The sequence below is a fragment of the Oxyura jamaicensis genome, chromosome 3 (assembly GCF_011077185.1).
Source record: "Oxyura jamaicensis isolate SHBP4307 breed ruddy duck chromosome 3, BPBGC_Ojam_1.0, whole genome shotgun sequence".
Lineage (NCBI taxonomy): Eukaryota > Metazoa > Chordata > Aves > Anseriformes > Anatidae > Oxyura > Oxyura jamaicensis.
In genome coordinates, this window is record NC_048895.1 from 30,954,035 (window position 1) to 30,973,221 (window position 19,187).

The window sequence follows — 19,187 nt, forward strand, 5'->3', positions numbered from 1 at the left end:
ACATTCTCATACACTACTGCTGGGAAAGATGACACCCTCTATTGTGAGGTATTTGAGAAGAAAGAAGGAAAAATTCTTTGTTTAAAAGCAGTTTTTTTAGTTAGATAAAAGTTTTGGGAACAAGAAGTTACACAGTTAGCAGTCTTAAATAAACATAGCTTTAAAATTAACATAACCTGAAAAAAAATAAAATAAATAAAAAAAACAAACTAGAATGAGAAAATTCATTTTGTTCAATGTTTCCTTGACATTTATTTTAAAAAATGGGACTTAAAAAATAAAATATTTTTTCCTAGTTTTCTTGTTTTCTTGTTATTTTCTTGAAAAATATGATACGTAGGGACAAAAGTATTCTCCAATTTAGTCGGCACATTCAAAAATCCCAATTCCTCCAACATAAACCTTTTTCTTTTTGAAAGTGAAATTTCTAAATGTAAAGCTAGTACAAACAAAAACAGTTCAGAAGATGGTGAGTAGGTGTTTTGTAATAAAAGCTATATCCAGACACTGTTTTCAGCAAACTGCAACATGTTCCTGAAGACAAATATTCTTTTTTAATTTAAAAAAGTGAATACGTAAATCTATATTTTTTCTGGATTTCACGTTGTCTGTCTGGTTTTCCTGCATAAACAGAGGCAACAGAATTTAAAGCTATCCTGTTCCCATCCCCCCAAAATTGAGAGCTTGTCTTTGCTGGATCTATTTCATCACAGGAACAGCAACTTTGGAATAAGTATCGGGGTAGCTCTGTAACTGCAGCACCCTCTGCTGCTTTTTTAGTTCCAAAACATGTAATTGTACACTCCACCAAGTAGAAAATGAAATGGGTATGTATTGAACATGTTTCTTACAATGGTTACATTATTAACTAATGCTCTGTGTAGTTTATAATTTATTTCTGTTACTATTCCATATGGTATATATACACTTGAAATTTTATACTACATGAGCACTCTGGAATATCTTGTTTCTGAGTTGACATCAGGTAGATGCTAGACAAAAATTCCAAAGCATGCTTTATTTCACTGCTTAAAATTCTGCTTTACAGTCAGTGTAGCTTTCTCAGACTTGTGGCAATTAGTAAAGAGGATTATATTTTGGCCCTAGATCATTTCACTTATATCCTCTCAAATTATGTGTATAATTATACAAACATTACTCCCAATAGAAAAAGACAGGGGAAGGTGATCATTCACAACAGCTCATTCTTGCAGAATTTCCCTTGCCTTTTGGACAGTCTTTTGCAGAAAAGATTTTCTACAAGGATGAGCATGGCATGTGGCTCCCCAGGCCAGCTGATGCTATCCCACAATGCCACCACTGAGACTTCTGCCTGGGATCCACCAGTTCTTTTAAAGGAGTATCTTATGACTAGAGACGGTCTCAGGATGTACTATCTTTTTAACAGATGGCATACTGTTGTCTAAAATGAGCAGACCAATCTCTTCCTCCGTCCCAGCCTTCTTTTCCTTGCTTCCTGTTCATGCACAGAATTAAAGCTGAATGAAGTGCATTTGGCATTGCATCCTGTCTGTGTGGAGAATTCATTCAGAGTTTTCACACACAAACTGTTCTCTCACAAAAGATGAGCAAAATAGATATCCAAAATTTTCACGTTTGGGAAAGTAAGTTGTAGTGTGATTTTTTATTCATGGCAGCAATCCCACAATGAAAAGGCATCTTTGGAAATATTTTTGAACAAGACAGTGTAAGGATAAGTACCAAATTTGAACAACTTCATGCAGAGGCAATTTCTGGAGTTAATACTTGGGAGACCCACAATACACTATTGACAGCTACTGCAGTTGGCTACATTTTTGCCCTGAAGTCTTACTGGTGTAAGGCAACCTTGTCAAAAGCAGTCACAAGTACTCCTCAAAAGCTGCTTATTGATATTTTATATAATGCTGCCAGCTAGTGGCACATCTGGTACTGATTTTGTGTACTGGGAGTGTAGAGAAAGAGGTATTGACTAGAATTTGTTCTACCACTGATAGGGTATGCTGATGTGGCCATAGGTAGAAAGATCAAAAAGCAAAAAAACAAGACCACAGAAATGCTCTCTGAGGAGCTTGTTTTAATACAAGGTCCTTAGTAGTATTACTAGAACTAACCAACCAAAGTCATGTTATTTGAAACAAATGATTCTGGTTTCAAATGTTGAAATAGGAATCATGTATGAGTTTTTACAAAATCTTATCTGTTTAACACAATTATTTCATGATCTAGTAACCTCTAGCAAAACATTGTCTTCCTGATAAATACTGAATATAGTAGCCAAAGCAAATATGCAAAACACGAAAATATTTAACTATTTTCTGATAACTTAGTCAATTCAGATGACTGGATGATGGGAGTGCACACAAATTCAATCATGTATGATCCAAATGAAGCGGCTCAGTAACCCACGATTGGGAACTTTACTATGATGATATGATATACACAGCAGTTGTGGCTTGAACACTGGGCACCTTTATCCATAGAGGCAGTAGCAAGGACGTATGATTAGTACACTCCAAGCCAGTATGCTGTCAGAATGCTGTCAGAAGATAACTATTTTACAGTTACCCTAATAGAGTGTAATCAGAAGTGCTTAGTAAAATGGGCATAAATCAGTAATATGCACATCAATACAGAGAGTCACAGACATTTAAAAACAGGGAAGCAGTGAATTTGAAAATGACTTCGCAAACACTGCCTATAATAGCACAGCATGAACTCTCAAAGCAGTACCAAATGGAAAAGGGACAAATGCAAATCTTTATGTATACAGAGAAACAGTAAGGAGAACTACAAATGCCATAGTACTTCTCTATTAGACTGGTGTTGTGCCTACTATAGTAAGTCTTGTTCTACTATCTGCAATCAATAAGAAAGTAGCTGAAATACTGGAAAAGGTTAATAGAAGAGCCGACAGCACATCTAACAACAGAAAAGCATATCAAACTTTAGCAGAGCAATTACACATTAGTGTTTAACAAAGTACAATATCTTGTTCCAGCATGTGGGTGTTAACATTAAAGCACTTTTGACATTAAAAAAATAGAATTTTCTCTGCTGTTCAAACTAAATACTTGAGTATTTAATGAACATTAATAGTATTTTTTTTCTTTCCTCTCATTGCCCCCTCCACTGTCAGGTTTGGACTTTTTTCTTATTTTTTCCCCTTATTGAGTTAAGCTTATGAATAATAAAGTAAATGGTTATAAAAGTCTCTGTAGCTTCCTATTCAGAGAATCCACATCATCAAGTCTCTTCAAATGCCTCCTATAATTTAAGCAAAGCATTTTCTTCCATATCCTAAGTGTCTTAAATTTAAATATTTCCATTATCTACCTCGTGATGCCTACACCTATACCTGATGTCAGTCATAACTACAAATGTGAATTTTCTCAGCCCTATTCATTTGTGACATTAGTATATTACTTAGATAAAATTTTCATTCCAAAACCAGACAAAAACATCCCTGTTTGGATGAAAAAGAATTTATCCAAACACATTTTGTGGCAGAACTATGCAACTACCTCCAATGTTGAGAGCTGAATGGAAGCTAGCAAATTTTAAAAGGAGAGTACATGGTTTGTGATTATTTTTTTCCTTTGGAAGACAAAAGTTTCTTCAGCAAATTGACCTTTTTTGCTAATGAAAAGCCCATGTTTATTGAAACAGCTTTGGAATACAAAGATTGGAGTTTTGAGATGAAATATTCATATTTCTGGACAGATTTTATCTTATGCCTTCGACAGGGATGAAGAGATATCTGCACTTTTCTTGAATATTTGGCAACTGTAGAGACGCCCCATGCTTCCTTCCCCTCCCCAGTTTAATCTGCAAGCTTGCTTGTTTGAAAACAACCAACCCTTCCTGAGAAATAAGGCAGAAATTATCAAATAAAAATTCAATGTATATCTGTAAATGTAAATTATATTTACATTAATTATATGTAATTACTCACTACATAAAAATACTTCATTATTTTAGCTTGGCTTCTTTCTTGTGATCTACCATAATTTTGTAATTAAAGTCCATTAACAGCATAGAACATTTTATTAATAAGTATACTGAAGCAGAGCCATATAGGATCAGACACTGAAGGTCCACTTAAGGCTCATCTTGTCTAAGATTAATGTGGTCAGTAGCTGATGCTTAGAAAAGAGTGCAAGATCAGGACAAACATATCATCCTACTGCCCCATTAATTCTCCTACTGTCCAGCACTTCCTGAACCATAACTGATGCCTTTACACTCAACAGCCACAGGGAATTTTTCTTCCACAATTTTTCTCCTCTGCTTTTAGAACCCACGTGATATACTAGGAGCCAAAACAGTCTGTGGGGAGGAATTTCACTACTTGATTAAGTGCTTTCTTTTGCTTTTCTGTGGATTGTCCGCCCTCTGTAAGCCACCAGTAAGTATCATTGTATGTTTCCCATGTTCTCACACTGTTCCTTGGACATTCACTGCTGGCCATTGGCCAAGACAAATCAACAGGCTAAACTAATTTTTTGTCCAACCTGGTTCAGCTGCTCTGATGTTCCCACTGCAGTCACAGAACCAAAACCAACCTGCACTGGAAGGATTTAAGGGTGTATGCACACAAACAAGTGTGCTATATAAAACAATGCAAAGTGCTTAGGTAGGTAGATGTGTTTATCTGGTCACAGTAAGGGTGTTTCTCAGGTAGATAAAATGGTTGCTGATGGCTCATACAATAATAATTTATATTGGTACAGTTAGGCTTCTGTCAACATAGTACTCTATTTAAATAAACGATGACTTACAGACATTCCCTGTGTTGTCAAAGCTTGTAAGAACATCTTTAACATTTAAGAGTCCATTGTGAAATCTAGAAGAAAACAGAAACAGTGACTTACCAACATATAAGCAATCAAAACAAAACAAAAAAAAAAAAAAAAACACTCTTCCCTATTCAGAAAAGAGGTTCGCTGCATGTGTCCATTTCTCACAAACCCCTTTCACAGACAACAAACAGGTACTGCTGCAACCACTGGGGGCACAACAGGGAGACAATCAGTAGTCTTCGAAGTTCCACCACAATAATTCATGAACTAAGAAAATGTTTCTCCAAAACCAATATTTTCTTTATCAAAATTAAAATATTTCCCAACAGTATCAGTTTTGAAATAGCTGTGGAAACCACATATAGGAAAGGAAGAATTTTGGTAAAGAGATTTCTTTGAAGAGGAAAAAAAAAAAGAATATTTTTGAACAGCAGCAGTACACACATTCCTATTTTCTCCAACAAAAGTCAAGAACATTTCATTTAATTCTGTGAACAATAAAACCAGTTAATGTGTTCAGTGAATTGCATTCTCTTCGGTTTTATATTTGTATAATTAAAGTAAAATATTCAAAACTGAGGAAATTAAATTATCATACTTTTATAAAATCATATTGTTATGATTTTCACATATCACCTTCGAATTTTAGAACACAATGAGCAAATCACTCACAATTTGCAGAAGAAAAGTGCATTACAGTTGAACAAATGTTTGCTTATGAATCATGTAAATGCTATACACATGCTAGCTGGACTCACACAAACAAAAACAAACCAAAAAAAAAGAAGAAACAAACTATTTTTTTAAGCACTTCAAACCAATTTAGGGCCAAAACAAACAAAAATCAAGAAGTCTTACACTTTACAAAAGTTAGATCACACAATTGTTTCATAAGTGCACTTAAATTTCTAAAAATAAAGCAGCAAGGCAGTAAAACACAAAAATGCAGTCTTTTAATACGATTTCAAATATAGCTTCCAGGGCCGTTTGGGATCATACCAATTTTCAACAATTTAAGAGTGGAAGAAATCTAGCACCTCTAACATTTTCAAATTTAATGTACATTCTCTAAGCTTTTCATTCCTGAATATTACTATAAGAATGGGGGATAAAAATCTAACTTTTTATTAATATGGAACTGTATATTGCAAAAAGATATTTCTATCATATTAAATGACAAATGATGAGAAGTACAAAACAGCAATTTGGCTAATTCTTAAAAAAATGAAAAGAAAAAAAAGAAAAGCAATGAAGCCAACAGAACTTGAAATGAGGTCATAAACAGGGTCATAAAGAAAAATTATGAAAGATATTACAAGCAACATTCACCTGTAGATCAGAGCTTTTCTCCCAGCTACCTAAAACCCAGCCAGAAATACATTCCTAGGCTGCACTTGAGGGTGGAAGTCTACAAGAATTTTCATGGCTCATCTAGACAAAGAATTCACTTTTTCCTTCTTTTATTTTTCTTTGGCAAGTTTGTTTTCAATCAGATTAGCCAACTGATGCAACAGAGTTAATCCAAGGGAAGTGACAGGAGAGTGAACAAGATCAGTAGTTCTGCTAACTGCAGAGCTGCCCTTTGAACTGTTCCCTGCTGGCTCTTCAGCATCCTAATAACTCCATAATCACACATACTTCTGACAAAGTCAGGGTCTCAGACAGCTGTGAATGCCTTCTCTCTAAATGAATGTAAGATTGGGGGGGAAAGAAAAAGATCCAGGGAAAGCAAAAGGAATATATTAATCTTTGTTGACATATATATTAGTCCTGTAACAATAAACAGATTTATTTTTTGCCTATATATTTCATATATTAAATAGATATCATAAAGTCTACAAGTTAAGCAAACAGAGGCAAAGAAGAACAACTTCTGGTTCACTCAACTTTCATTAAAGAGCTTCCTCTGATTATAAAACATTCTTCCCATTATTAAAAATCAATATACACACAAATTTCAAACATATTACATTTATTATTCAGTGGCCTAAAGCTTGTGGCATCCAAGCACAGATACAATACACCCTAATATTTGCTGTCTTGGCCAGTGGAGACATTTTGCACAGGCGGACTGCAATACTCAAAGTCTCTTCCTCTCCTTCTCTGTGTTGGCAGCTTCTTTCTTGCTTTCACAGATACAGTTCATGGCAAGCACGTACGTGAGCCATAATTTAATGATGAAAAGGATCCAGCTTTGCTCTGAGGGACTTCCTTCTCCCCAGTCCCACTCCACACTCATCCTGAAAGCAGTCAGGGTTTACCACCTGCTTCCTTAAGTCTGATCAGTTTATGAAACCTTCCCTGAACAAAAGCAGGGAGCAAGCTCAAACATCTAGGATGAGAGGAGTAGCCATTATCTCAGCAGTCACTTCTCATTTACTCCAAAAATTACACCTCAGGCAGGTCTTACAGGTATTACCATTATGGAGTACTGTAACACGTCTCCAAGTTAGTAACAATGAATCTTCCCAACTCTTTTCCATCATACATGGGACTTGCAGCCTAGAAAATACATGCATCTGTAAGCGTGGATAATCTCTAACTCCAAATTCTGCCATAAGTATCACACCACTTGGTCCCGTTCCTAAAAATCACAGTTTCTAGCTTGGGATCCACTGCTCTGCATATACCATCCCAGCAGTTCTGTAGCTGCTGCTGCTTCGCTGCCTCATCCCATCAGCTGCTCCTCCATTACCTAGCCCAGAAAGTTGTGATCTAATACACACCACATCTCGTTTCTATGAATGCCTGTCATAATCACAGCTTTCAACAGCACATCGTACAAGCTGCGCATGAAGCATTTGTAAATGTCATGTGCACCGGATTATCAAAGTCAAGAAAAGAAATCACAAGAGTTTGTAGTTAAATCCCAGCCCCAAAACTCCCATACGTTTCCACAGTTATCCCAAAATACTGAAGAACATTAGAATTGAGCACTTTGGAATATGTTATGAGCATTGTACATACACTTCAAGCAAATAAGTTCAAAGCTATGGTTGCTGAGATCAACAAAACTTTTGGTACTTCAGACAAGCATAGGTAAGCATCATGAACAAAGGATTTCAGCTCAGTGTGGTTAATCTCACCTACAGTGTTCTTTTGATAAATCTTTGAGGAACAGTATGCAGAAATTTCTGTGGTGGAGGCAATAAGTCACAGAAGACAAATCAAAGGATGATGAACTAATTTAACTCATGTTTCTCCTGATATGAAGTAAAGCAAAATTCCTTACTTTAAACTATGAGGAAAGTTAAGTCAAAGAGAGAGAGGGGGGAAGAAATATCTTTAAAATATGTTAAGGTTTCTTCCTCTCCAGTTCAGGAAACACAAGTGGCAGACTTTTATGTGTAGGCATTCTAAAGGCAGTAGAATGAAGAACATCAATTCTTCAGTAGCTCCCAATTAAGGTACACTTTCCATCTAATTGCTATGAAACAAAACTAAGTTGTTATTGTTTTTTTTTAATTCCTTTATATTATTCTTCAACAGAATGAGGAAAAATAATACGGAATTTAAACAAAATTACAAACACTAAGTAGACCCCATATAACACCTGAGGAGGAAAAAGCAGTACATTGCCATCTATTATTAAACTTGATACAAGGTAAAACTACAATGCTTGTGGAAAATGAAAGACAGGATAAGGATAAAATAGTTACTGCTAAGGGTACTTTACAAAAAAGGTTGCATGGTCTCACCATCGATTGTCACTACAGTCCAGTTAAGAGACTCAGAACTATATACAAACTTTGCTATCTAATGAGCTGCTTTTTCTGTGCCAGAGTATAGAAAAACAAGACATACTCCACTTTTGCTCCAGTTCAAGACCTCCGCTTAATGTGGTAAGAAAAATCAAAACAATAGATTTTTTAATCTATATATTCTTTTTACAAATACACAAGTATTAGGCAGTATGATAGAACAATCTTAATCAGGGATAGAAGTATGTTGCAAATCAAGTTCTCTCTTTCCTCGGTTTCTTCCTGCTGCAACCAAGCATTTATGCTGCTAAATGCATACACTGTCTCTTAGCATGCAATAAATGGAATAAGCAATTTTATCATATCTTCACAAACTGTCCTTAAGTGGTAGGCAATATTTCTTGAAATCTGTTTCCCTTCACTTTCTGTTCATCCCTAAAATAAACTATCCATTAAAATTTCAAAATGTTTGTAGCAGAAATATCCTACAGGAACGTCCAATGGAATTCAATCCTAAACCATCTTCTAACATTTCACTTGCCACAGACAAATAACATGCTTTTCATTACTAATCCAAAGGTCTAGAATAATCTAATAATATCTTTCTTTTTTTTATCATATTCGGAATAAAGGCATGACATCTTGCAAAGAACACTTTACACTCTTTACAAACATTTAAGCCTTCCTGTAAGCCACTGGCATTGTTCTTTTTAGTTCTGCATTTTAGTAGTTGAAACACCAAATTACTGATCAATGGAAAATATTTTACCACAAAAATAACTTATTTTTTCTCTGATTGCTTAAAATAAGCCTACAATTTTAAAGTAAATCCATATCCTGAAATAGAAAATTTAAAGATATTGACTGCTCATTTTTAAAACTCTAATAAAAGAACAATTTTCCTGTCTAAAAGACAGACAGCATCACCACAGTTAGACACTACATCTTTATGATCCGTAATCACTTCATTGCTAAAAGTATTTGTACAAAGTTTAAATTTAGAAGCACATTTGTGACTAAGAATAGAAGGGTTTAGATAAGCAATGTTAAATAAACAAAACACATTAAAACAGCTCTAATTACTATATATCTTCCTATCACCAAGAAAATTATTTAGTACATGCACAGTTTTTGAACGGCAAAGTGAAATACTTCCAAAGTTAAGAAGAATTTAGAACTTTATGTTTATCTTTCAGCTTTGTTTTTGAATAAAAACATATTTCTCATAAAGAAAAGATCCAGAAGAGCAGATAATATCTGTGATGAAAGATAACTTTTTCCATCTCAAGCTTGCCATAAATGTCACTCAAAATGGCGTTTTTATTTTTCATCTTCAGCCTAGATTACCTCAGTTTATTCTATCCAGATCTGAATGTGTAAACTGCAGCAAGATTCCAGCTTGGACTGAGCATGCTTAAGTTCTCCATGTTAGACTGCCATAAACATTCAGCCTGATGCCTAGTCTGACTTCCTGTCAATTAAGGGATTTATTTCCTAACTAACATTAATTGCAAACAACACCAAGCAATGCCATATAAGTAGCCACCCAACCCATATCATCAAGGTGTGGCTGATACATGTAAGAGTATCAAATACATTAGCAATCCAAATAAGACTAATTGAATGATACTCTGAATTACAGCACAAGATATTCCATTTTGACACTACTTTTTTTTTTTAACAAGAACACTCATCAGATGCTGTTTTTCATAACACAAAACTACTGTGAAGCACCTCAGTACTGAGAGCACCCCATACAAACCATAAGAGAATGCCTTCCTCCAGGTGCTGTGAATCTACATTTCATTAAGCACACCAAAGATTTCTGTTTAAATAGAAGGGTAATGTGGGTGGATTTTTAAAATGACTCAATGATGTTGTCACCTTAAGGATCTAGTCAAAATCCAGTCAATCATGTAAATCCAGCTTAATTTTTTTAAGCAAAATTTGCCTTATATTGGATGTTTCTGGCCTGCTTTGGAAGACTTCTTAAAAAAATGATTCTAAAATGAACTAGTGACAAAAAAGCACGGCATAAGACAAAGGTGAATCCAATCTGAATTTGGATAGAAAAATATCATCTCATTAAAACAAGCTGTTCTGAGAAATTCAGAAAGTCACGCACATGACTTGTAGCTCCAATTGAAGCTTTTATTTGCCTAACAAACTGATCCCAAAGTCCCTCTAGAACAGAAATTCAAGCTAGGTCATAGCATATCTGAATACACAATTTGATCAGTTTTGATAGCCCTTGAACTGATATAGCTTGACCTTTAGACTTTTTGCCAAAAGCCACTACCAACCTTATGAACTTTCTAAAGTATTTAGTCTTGTCAAGACATTAGTTGACAACCCTTTTAACATCCAACATATGCAATAAGCTTTCCCGAGAAGATGTTAATGCATGAGGAAAACTTATGTAGATGAAAATTCAAAAGCACTTTTGTCAAGATTTTAGAGGGGTCATAGCAACATTTTTTTCCTGACAAAAAGATGTATGAAAAGGTTCTCCTACCCAAGCACCCTGTTCTGGATTTACCTGACTGATGTTCTTGTTATCGTTAATTATATATTAATAAAACATTCTTGTATCTTCTTAAAATTATTTCTATTAATGAAAATTATAATTCATATTTTGCCAATAGGAGGAGAAAAAATGAATGAAGAACTGTCAGACATGCAGAGGATCCTTAGGATTCCAAGATACATTTAGTTCTCAAAAATCCAAGAATGCTGACTCTAACATTTATCTTCTAAACACACCAGTTTCAGCAAGGACAACTGTTAATCTGCTATGTATGTTGAAATGTTTTGTTTACCTTCTTAAATTACATGCTTTTGCAGAAGCATTGAATAAACTTTATTTGATACAGGCTAACTGGAAACTGGATTTAGTTGCATCTATTTATGCTTTAGCAAAACACACAGTGAGCATTTCTTTATTTCTTTCTTCACCACCCTTCAATATTTTGAAATAGTAAGTATATGCTATCCATTATCACTGGTTCAATATATAGAGAAAACATTTTAATACAGAAGTGTAAGAGTACATAATTTCTGAACAGTATTCCTAAACGATCACTATGATTACCATTTTTAGAGATCACTGAGTATCCTCTAGAAATGAATAAAATATAAGTAAAAAATAAAAATGTCGATCTCCAGCAGGAAACAGTTTTCCTGTTATCCTCAGTATACATTTTTTAAAACCAAATGTGACCTTGCTCCAGCACAGAAACTGTGCATTCCTATCGGCAAAGATCAGACAAATATAAAAAGTAAAAAGAAAATCCCTGTACTTAGTAATACAGTGTACATTGATCACCAATAATAAAGCCATATATAAGCAAACATGCTTGTTTGCAATCAACAAATTAAGCTGCATCCTATCATCAATGAAGGTACTCTTAGTCAAATAAATAAATAAATAAATAAATAAATAGAAAGGTGACATGGGAAGTGATGGAAACAGAAGTGCACAGATATCACATATGACAGCAAGATCAGCCTGACATTCTTTCCACTTTTGTAGTGCCAGCACAGCAGAACCTTAGCTTGCCTCCTATCTTAAAATTCCTGTAAACAGTAAATCAAGAAATGACACAGTGTTGCACATCTTGGCAGTGAACTACAGAAACTGAAGGAAGAAGTTAAAGACCACAGCCTAAAGGACTGCAGACTTGCTCAGTCTAAATTCTACCTAACATTTCCTACTACCAGCGTGCCTCTAAAGACCTAAAACCAGGGAACACAGAGACTGCACAAAGAGGTTAGGTAAACTGTGAGCATCTGGCTGAATCTCTAGCACTACCCAATGGTTCACTGGTAAAGTCCATATGCTGAAAAAACACCATACCTACTTCTCTTACAACTAGGCAGCATTTCCAAATGGAAGAGTTTTATATTGAAGACTTTTCAAATCATTAACTGTAAGCATGGAAAAATGGAATATTAAATCTTTGTAAAGCTTTAAACAATTTCAGATGTGACTTTACACCCAGCTGCAAATTTAAGACAACCTGCATGCTGAGTTGGTTTGTTTGTGTCTGTTTTTTGTTTATAAACTTGCAAAAGTGCCAGAGTTAATGGTGGTCACTTGTTCGTGTCAAATCTTAGTTTCTAACACTGATTTTAATTTAAAGGTCTCAATTAAATTGAATTTTCCATGAGTCAGGCTCTCTGGAATATCCTTTACTGTGCACAGAATGCAAAATCCTGCATAGTCAGCTAATCAGAAGCTGCAGATTTGATTCAGGAATGCTTAAGCTACTGTTGAGGCAAAAGCAAGTTATAGATATATACGAAACTGAACACAGAAACACAGACAGAAGGAGACAGAAACACAGAAATTGAGACAAAAGCAAGGGAGAAGAAAAACATAAAAATGAATAGACAGCTATAATATGCTAAGGCTACTGAGAACTCACACTTCCGTTAGATTTTTGTTGTTGTTCTGTTTGTTTGTTTGTTTGTTTTTTAAATAAAACCGCTTCATTTTTCTAACTGCTCTGACATAAAACATATTTTTTCATTACATATAGACACTTTCTGTAGAAAGAGGAATTCTTATATTCTCTTGTTTTACCAATTGGATTCCAAATTATCACTGAGTTTTACCAAAACTAGATAGCTACCAAAAATCTTTCAGAACTTCACAAATAACATCGTGTCACTAGACTTTTTAAATTAAAATTACAGGTTAATTTTTTCATTTTTTTACCTCCTGTCTGTATTTATCTGTAACAGACAAATGTCAAAACAGAAAGCTTTTGGAAACATTACATATGTGGCCATATTTGCATTCTGTTATAGGTACAATCACCAGAATTTATGTCAAGCTCTGGCAATTCAGTGAAATTTACTGGGAAAAAAAGCAAACAAAAAACAACAAAACAGGCAACGTGCTTACTGCAACAAACAACTAAAAATAACACCTAACAGTTTATTTGTAAACTATGCTCTAGTTATATAAAACCCTGGAAGAACGACAAATGAGTTTTATATTCAAGTCCTGTATACGATCTTAAGAAGTACTTAAAACTTAAATGATGGTTACCTTAAGGACACGCTATACTCAGGATAAAAGATGCTTTTATACTGAACCCAGGTCCCAGTTTCCTCTTCAGTATTCTGGTCGTCTACTGAAAAGAGATTGAATGATGCGAACCTTCTCACAGACACTTGTTGGAGATGCACATCTTTCAAGTGCTTTTTCTTCAGAACCTTTGAAATGAAGAACAAATTAAACATTAAGAATAAAACTTTCAAGTAAAGAACAAACACGGGCTTATTTAACTGAACAAGCAAGTCTGGCATCAACCATAATAGCCACGCTGTTAGCTAATAGCCAAGAGTAACTCGTCCAAGTATGTCAAGCCTGAGAAATAACAGTGGTATTCATGATAGGGGTCAAGAGAATGGTCTATGAATGTACTGTGTCTCAAGAACTGTAAAGCAAATGTACTGTGTTCACAAATAAACAAAGTTGTTTTTTTAACTCCCACTCCAGCAAACCTATGCTAGAATTGGAGAGGCAGGCTGAGTCCTCTCCTATCCGCGCATCATCACCACAATGAAACTATCAGAGGCTGAGCTGTGCTCTCACTGAGGCAATTTCTGTGCCCGTCACCTCTGTCTCTGCAGATCAAAAAAAAATATCTTCCACGGAATTAAAATGACAGCCTCAAAACATGATCATTGAGTGCTGTTGTGCTGTTTTTGCCAGGTAAACTACTTCCTAGCATAGAAGCCTGCTGATGTACACTTCTAGAATTGCTGACACACTTGCCAGACTTGAGCAGCAAGCTGTCTGCCACAGTTCCCAGACTTTCAGACACCACAGCTGCATGTTTGTTCCCTTACCAGAGCCCTGTAAGGGTACTGATATCTTAGGCACCCTTTGCATAAGCCCCGTACGCTGACGGCACCAAGTTCAGCGCTAAGAAACCAAAGAACTCAAGGCAGCAGCAAAGGGAGAATGTGGTCATTTACATCTTTTGTAAGAGCTAAATGATTGAAACATTTGCTCAGAAAAGTGATGGTGTGGGCTGCTGTCCCACACATCCTGCTGCACTCACCCTTGTCTTCCAGGAGCGAGGTAACAGCTCCTCCACATGGGAAACCCCTGCACCCAGCCTGTTCAGGCTGTGCCACTGCACAGAAGACAAATAGACTTTTTTGTGCCACAGAAGAAGGCTAATTCTTTAGGTCGGTGATGTGGAAGAAGAGAGATGTCCTGGGTGAAAGTTCTCGCTCCTAGCATTGGACAAAGCACATAAATAATTGCCACTGCATTTTTAAAATCAAGGTGCAGAAGCAGTCAACAATGATGAAGCGTGGAGCAGAAAACAAAGTCATCACTAGAGGTGGGGAGAGCTACATGGGACAGCTCTGTTAAATAGGAACATGCCACACTTTACAGGTTTTAGCCAACTTGAGCTAAATCTGAGGTCAAAGAAGTAGCTCTCTAGATTTATGAATCTTGAAATGGAAGCTTTGCATACTGAATGCCTACAAGAAAATAACGGGTCAGTGATTTTCTTTTTTTGCTGCACCCAACCTTTGTCAACTGTGCTTTAACTGGAAAGGCACTCATATCCAACAGCCTTACAATTTGGTGCCGTGACCTATTATTTTGCAGAATACTTGGAAGTACTACATATGGGAGCAGAACAATTGTATTTGCTATGCTGTTAGTTTCTAATGGTAGGTCTGATGCACCCGGCTTATTGCTTTTGGATCTATTTTCATCAGCACATCCCAGCATATGAAAGGCACGGGCATTTTTATCAAAATAGTAAAAATGGCTGTGTGCTGTCCACACTATTTCTTCTACATGGGAAAAACATGCACATGAAGAAAACCACAAAGACATCAGAACAGGAGAACCAAATTAAAAGGCTACCAGGCTTCACGTAATAGTGGCATGCTCAGAAACAAAGCAGCCCATCTTGACAACTAAAGAAAACCACCAAGATCTAACTTTTGGAAGAGAATGCTGTTTTGGGGGTATCTTAAAGAAGAGATAAGTCATTGTGAACATGCAAAAAAATCTGGCAGTGACAACATTTTTTATGTTTTTTGTTGTTGTTGTTGTTGTTGTTGTTTTATTCTGCCGAAATATCTTCTAGCCACTCTGTAAAATGCGTTCTCCGGATTAAAGAAAATCTCGTGAGCTTCTGAGTCCTCAGAAGAACATGTTGCTCTCAGCCTCAAATTAAAATTAAGTGGTCCAAGATTTGAAAACTATAACAGCAGGTCAAATCTTTTAAAAACCCAAATATAACTGAGAAAACAGAGCACAAAGGAAAAATGTGTTGCATTATTTATATGTAACTCTGCATTTTTACATTAAGATCAAAGTATTTTTTCTTAGCTCCTAAAAGCATCACAATTTTGTTACAAGATACAAAGACAGGCTGCTGCTACAGCATAATCCACTAACAACAGCAACAAGAAAAAAAGGTGGCAAACCTAGCTAATGTTAGAACAATATTTTGAAAAGGGTGAAAGATAGTCCTCTCTAATTTCATGATGCCCTTCCAGTGAACTGGAATCTCTCCAATTTCCTGCACACTGCCATTCTAAAGGAGTGTCTCCCAGGGACCTATAAAACCAGCACCTGATACCAAAGCAAGGTAAAGGCTTCTCAGTAGAATAGACACATCTCTAGGTTTCTGTGATGGCGAAGTAGAACTATGGTAGGGAAGGCATTGCCAGACACCACTGTTCTTTGGCCGGGACTGTGGCCTCTTCATCCCCTCCCTCATTAACTTTAAGTTTCTCCACATATTTGTTTCCTAAAATTTCAGGAGCCTTATTTCCCTTTCTTTGATATCTTCTTTCCTTATAGAGAGGCTCTGCCCTCTGCACAGGATCTTTACAGGTGTACACAAGTGTTGAACTTGTACACAGGTCATACATACAGAAATTAACTACATAAATAAGAAAACTTTACTTTCTATAATGAAAGATGCTCTCCTATCAATTACGTTCCCTAAAAACAAGGACAACAAACCAAACAGTGCAAGCTCACTTCTACCCCGTGCTTTTCCCTCTCCCAAATTTGCACGTTTTTCCCTCTCTAACGTCACCTAGCAGTAGGGAATTTTAAGGCAAGCAAGGATTGTTCTCTATTTACCAAAAAAACTGCAGTAAACCAGGATTAGAGGACCACATATACACGACTTGAAAAATAAAAAAATACAAAACATGGTCATCCATTCCATTATAAAACAAATGACATGCACAAAAATATGCAAAGGATGCCATCCAGAAGATTAACACCTTGTAATTAACCAAAACAAGTCTGAGACCCGAATCTCAGTAGTATTTTACTACTATAACTGCCAATTTTACCTACTGGCCTACTTTTTACCTGTAGTAGAATGGAGCCAAAAGCACAGTCAACTCTTAGTTACATACAGGATTTTTTTCCAGGTTGCAGATTAAGCTCTCTTGCAAATCTTCAAACTAAAGCACGGATTGACTCATGCTTAGGCACTGCAAGCTTCAGACTCAAATGGAATCAAACCCAATAACCCTCTGGGGTTTCTCAAGCAGCCCAATGCTGCCTGTTGTGCCATACGAGCTGATGGCCCAGTTGCTTGTTTGTTCCTACATGGTTCAATGGGCACGCTGTACTTCTAGAAGGAAAACAAAAAGCAGCAGCTATCTGGTAACAAGCTCCTCCAACACCTTTGGGCTCCCTAACCTCATGAGACTCTGCTGAAAACAAAGAAGTTGGCTGGACAAAGAGACTGGGGTTGCGACCAAAGATGAACTCAAATGCTAGCTCAAGAGATCCAGCATGAATCAAGGATGTAAAACAGGAATGAAACAGAACAACAGAACAGCCGTGTATATAAAGGCAGAACAGTATTATTTCATTCAGTCCTGAGCAGCAGTTATTAGTCATTATCTCAGGGAATGTGGAAAATACATTTTTAAAATTCCAAACATAAATGAGCCAATGATACAGGTAGAAAAGAACTACTTTGGTAGAATATTCCTAGAATTTCTGTAAATGATCGCCATTCAAATGCTTCTAAAAAATATAATAATTAAAAAAAAAAAGACTAAAAAAATACTGTTTACTCAGCTGGATCTCCCACCCTCACCCAAGAATACTAGAGGTTTTCCAACAGTGGTTGTTCAGAATATTTCCAAATAGATGTTGGTAAACTAGTAAATGCATCACTGACTCTCAGACAAAGCTCCTCCTCTAAAGAGGCATTTCATAGAATCATAGAATCATAGAATATCCTGAGTTGGAAGGGACCCTTAAGGATCATCAAGTCCAACTCTTGACACCGCACAGGTCTACCCAAAAGTTCAGACCATGTGACTAAGTGCACAGTCCAATCTCTTCTTAAATTCAGACAGGCTCGGTGCAGTGACCACTTCCCTGGGGAGCCTGTTCCAGTGTGCAACCACCCTCTCTGTGAAGAACCCCCTCCTGATGTCAAGCCTAAATTTCCCCTGCCTCAGCTTAACCCCGTTCCCGCGGGTCCTGTCACTGGTGTTAATGGAGAAAAGGTCTCCTGCCTCTCGACACCCCCTTACGAGGAAGTTGTAGACTGTGATGAGGTCTCCTCTCAGCCTCCTCTTCTCCAGGCTGAACAGGCCCAGTGACCTCAGCCGTTCTTCGTACGTCTTCCCCTCCAGGCCTATCATCATCTTCGTAGCCCTCCTCTGGACACTCTCCAACAGTTTCATGTCCTTTTTATACTGTGGTGCCCAGAACTGCACACAGGACTCGAGGTGAGGCCGCACCAGCGCAGAGTAGAGCGGGACAATCACTTCCCTTGACCTACTAGCGATGCCGTGCTTGATGCACCCCAGGACACGGTTGGCCCTCCTGGCTGCCAGGGCACACTGCTGGCTCATATTCAACTTGCTGTCTACCACGACCCCCAGATCCCTCTCTTCTAGGCTGCTCTCCAGCGTCTCATCGCCCAGTCTGTACGTGCAGCCAGGGTTTCCCCGTCCCAGGTGCAGGACCCGGCACTTGCTCTTATTGAACTTCATACGGTTGGTGATCGCCCAGCTCTCCAACCTGTCCAGATCCCTCTGAACTTTTCCATTTAAAGTTTCAATTCTATTTAACGTGTATAAATAGAGCATGAGAAAAAGAAAAACAAACAAACAAAAAAGCTTCATTCTTCATTAAAACACAAGGCTTTAAACAAACAAAAAAAAAAAGCCAAACGGTACCATTTCAGAAAGATGCTAGACTACCATAGATCTCAATTATACTGCCCCTGGTATTTAATCACAATATTTAGATCATATTTAGGACACCCTACAAAAGCTATTTGATCTGTTTCCAAAAATAAAAAATAAAAACACAGGCAATCAGCTGAAATTCACCGTATTTCTTGCAGCTCCTTGCATATGGCCTAGCAGCAATAAAAGCCAAATTCAGTTACAGCTGGTGTGGTATAAACTCCACTCAGCTCTATGGCACTGACTGGATCTGGGTATTTTCTATATGCCATAAAGTTTCAATGTATTTAGCTACAGTGTAAGTTGTATCTATACCATCCCTAAATACTATCGTTAGGATTGTGCGTTATTTGGTTCTACAAGTAGTTCATTTACCACACCGTTTAATTCAACTGCAAACAATTTACAAACTCAAGACTAACAAAAATATGGAAGAAGATCAGGTGCGCAGGCACCA

At 36.7% G+C, this 19,187-nt stretch overlaps 1 protein-coding gene across 1 annotated transcript in view; it reads right to left on the reverse strand.

The window, feature by feature from the left end:
- CAMKMT (calmodulin-lysine N-methyltransferase) overlaps positions 1-19,187 on the reverse strand; it is a 216,923-nt gene that overhangs the window by 195,736 nt on the left and 2,000 nt on the right. The window contains exons 2-3 of the mRNA XM_035320717.1: positions 13,560-13,726; positions 4,782-4,846 (exon numbers count right to left, since the gene is read on the reverse strand). Coding sequence (XP_035176608.1) covers positions 4,782-4,846; positions 13,560-13,726 — 232 coding nt within the window. The remainder of the gene's footprint in view (positions 1-4,781; positions 4,847-13,559; positions 13,727-19,187) is intronic.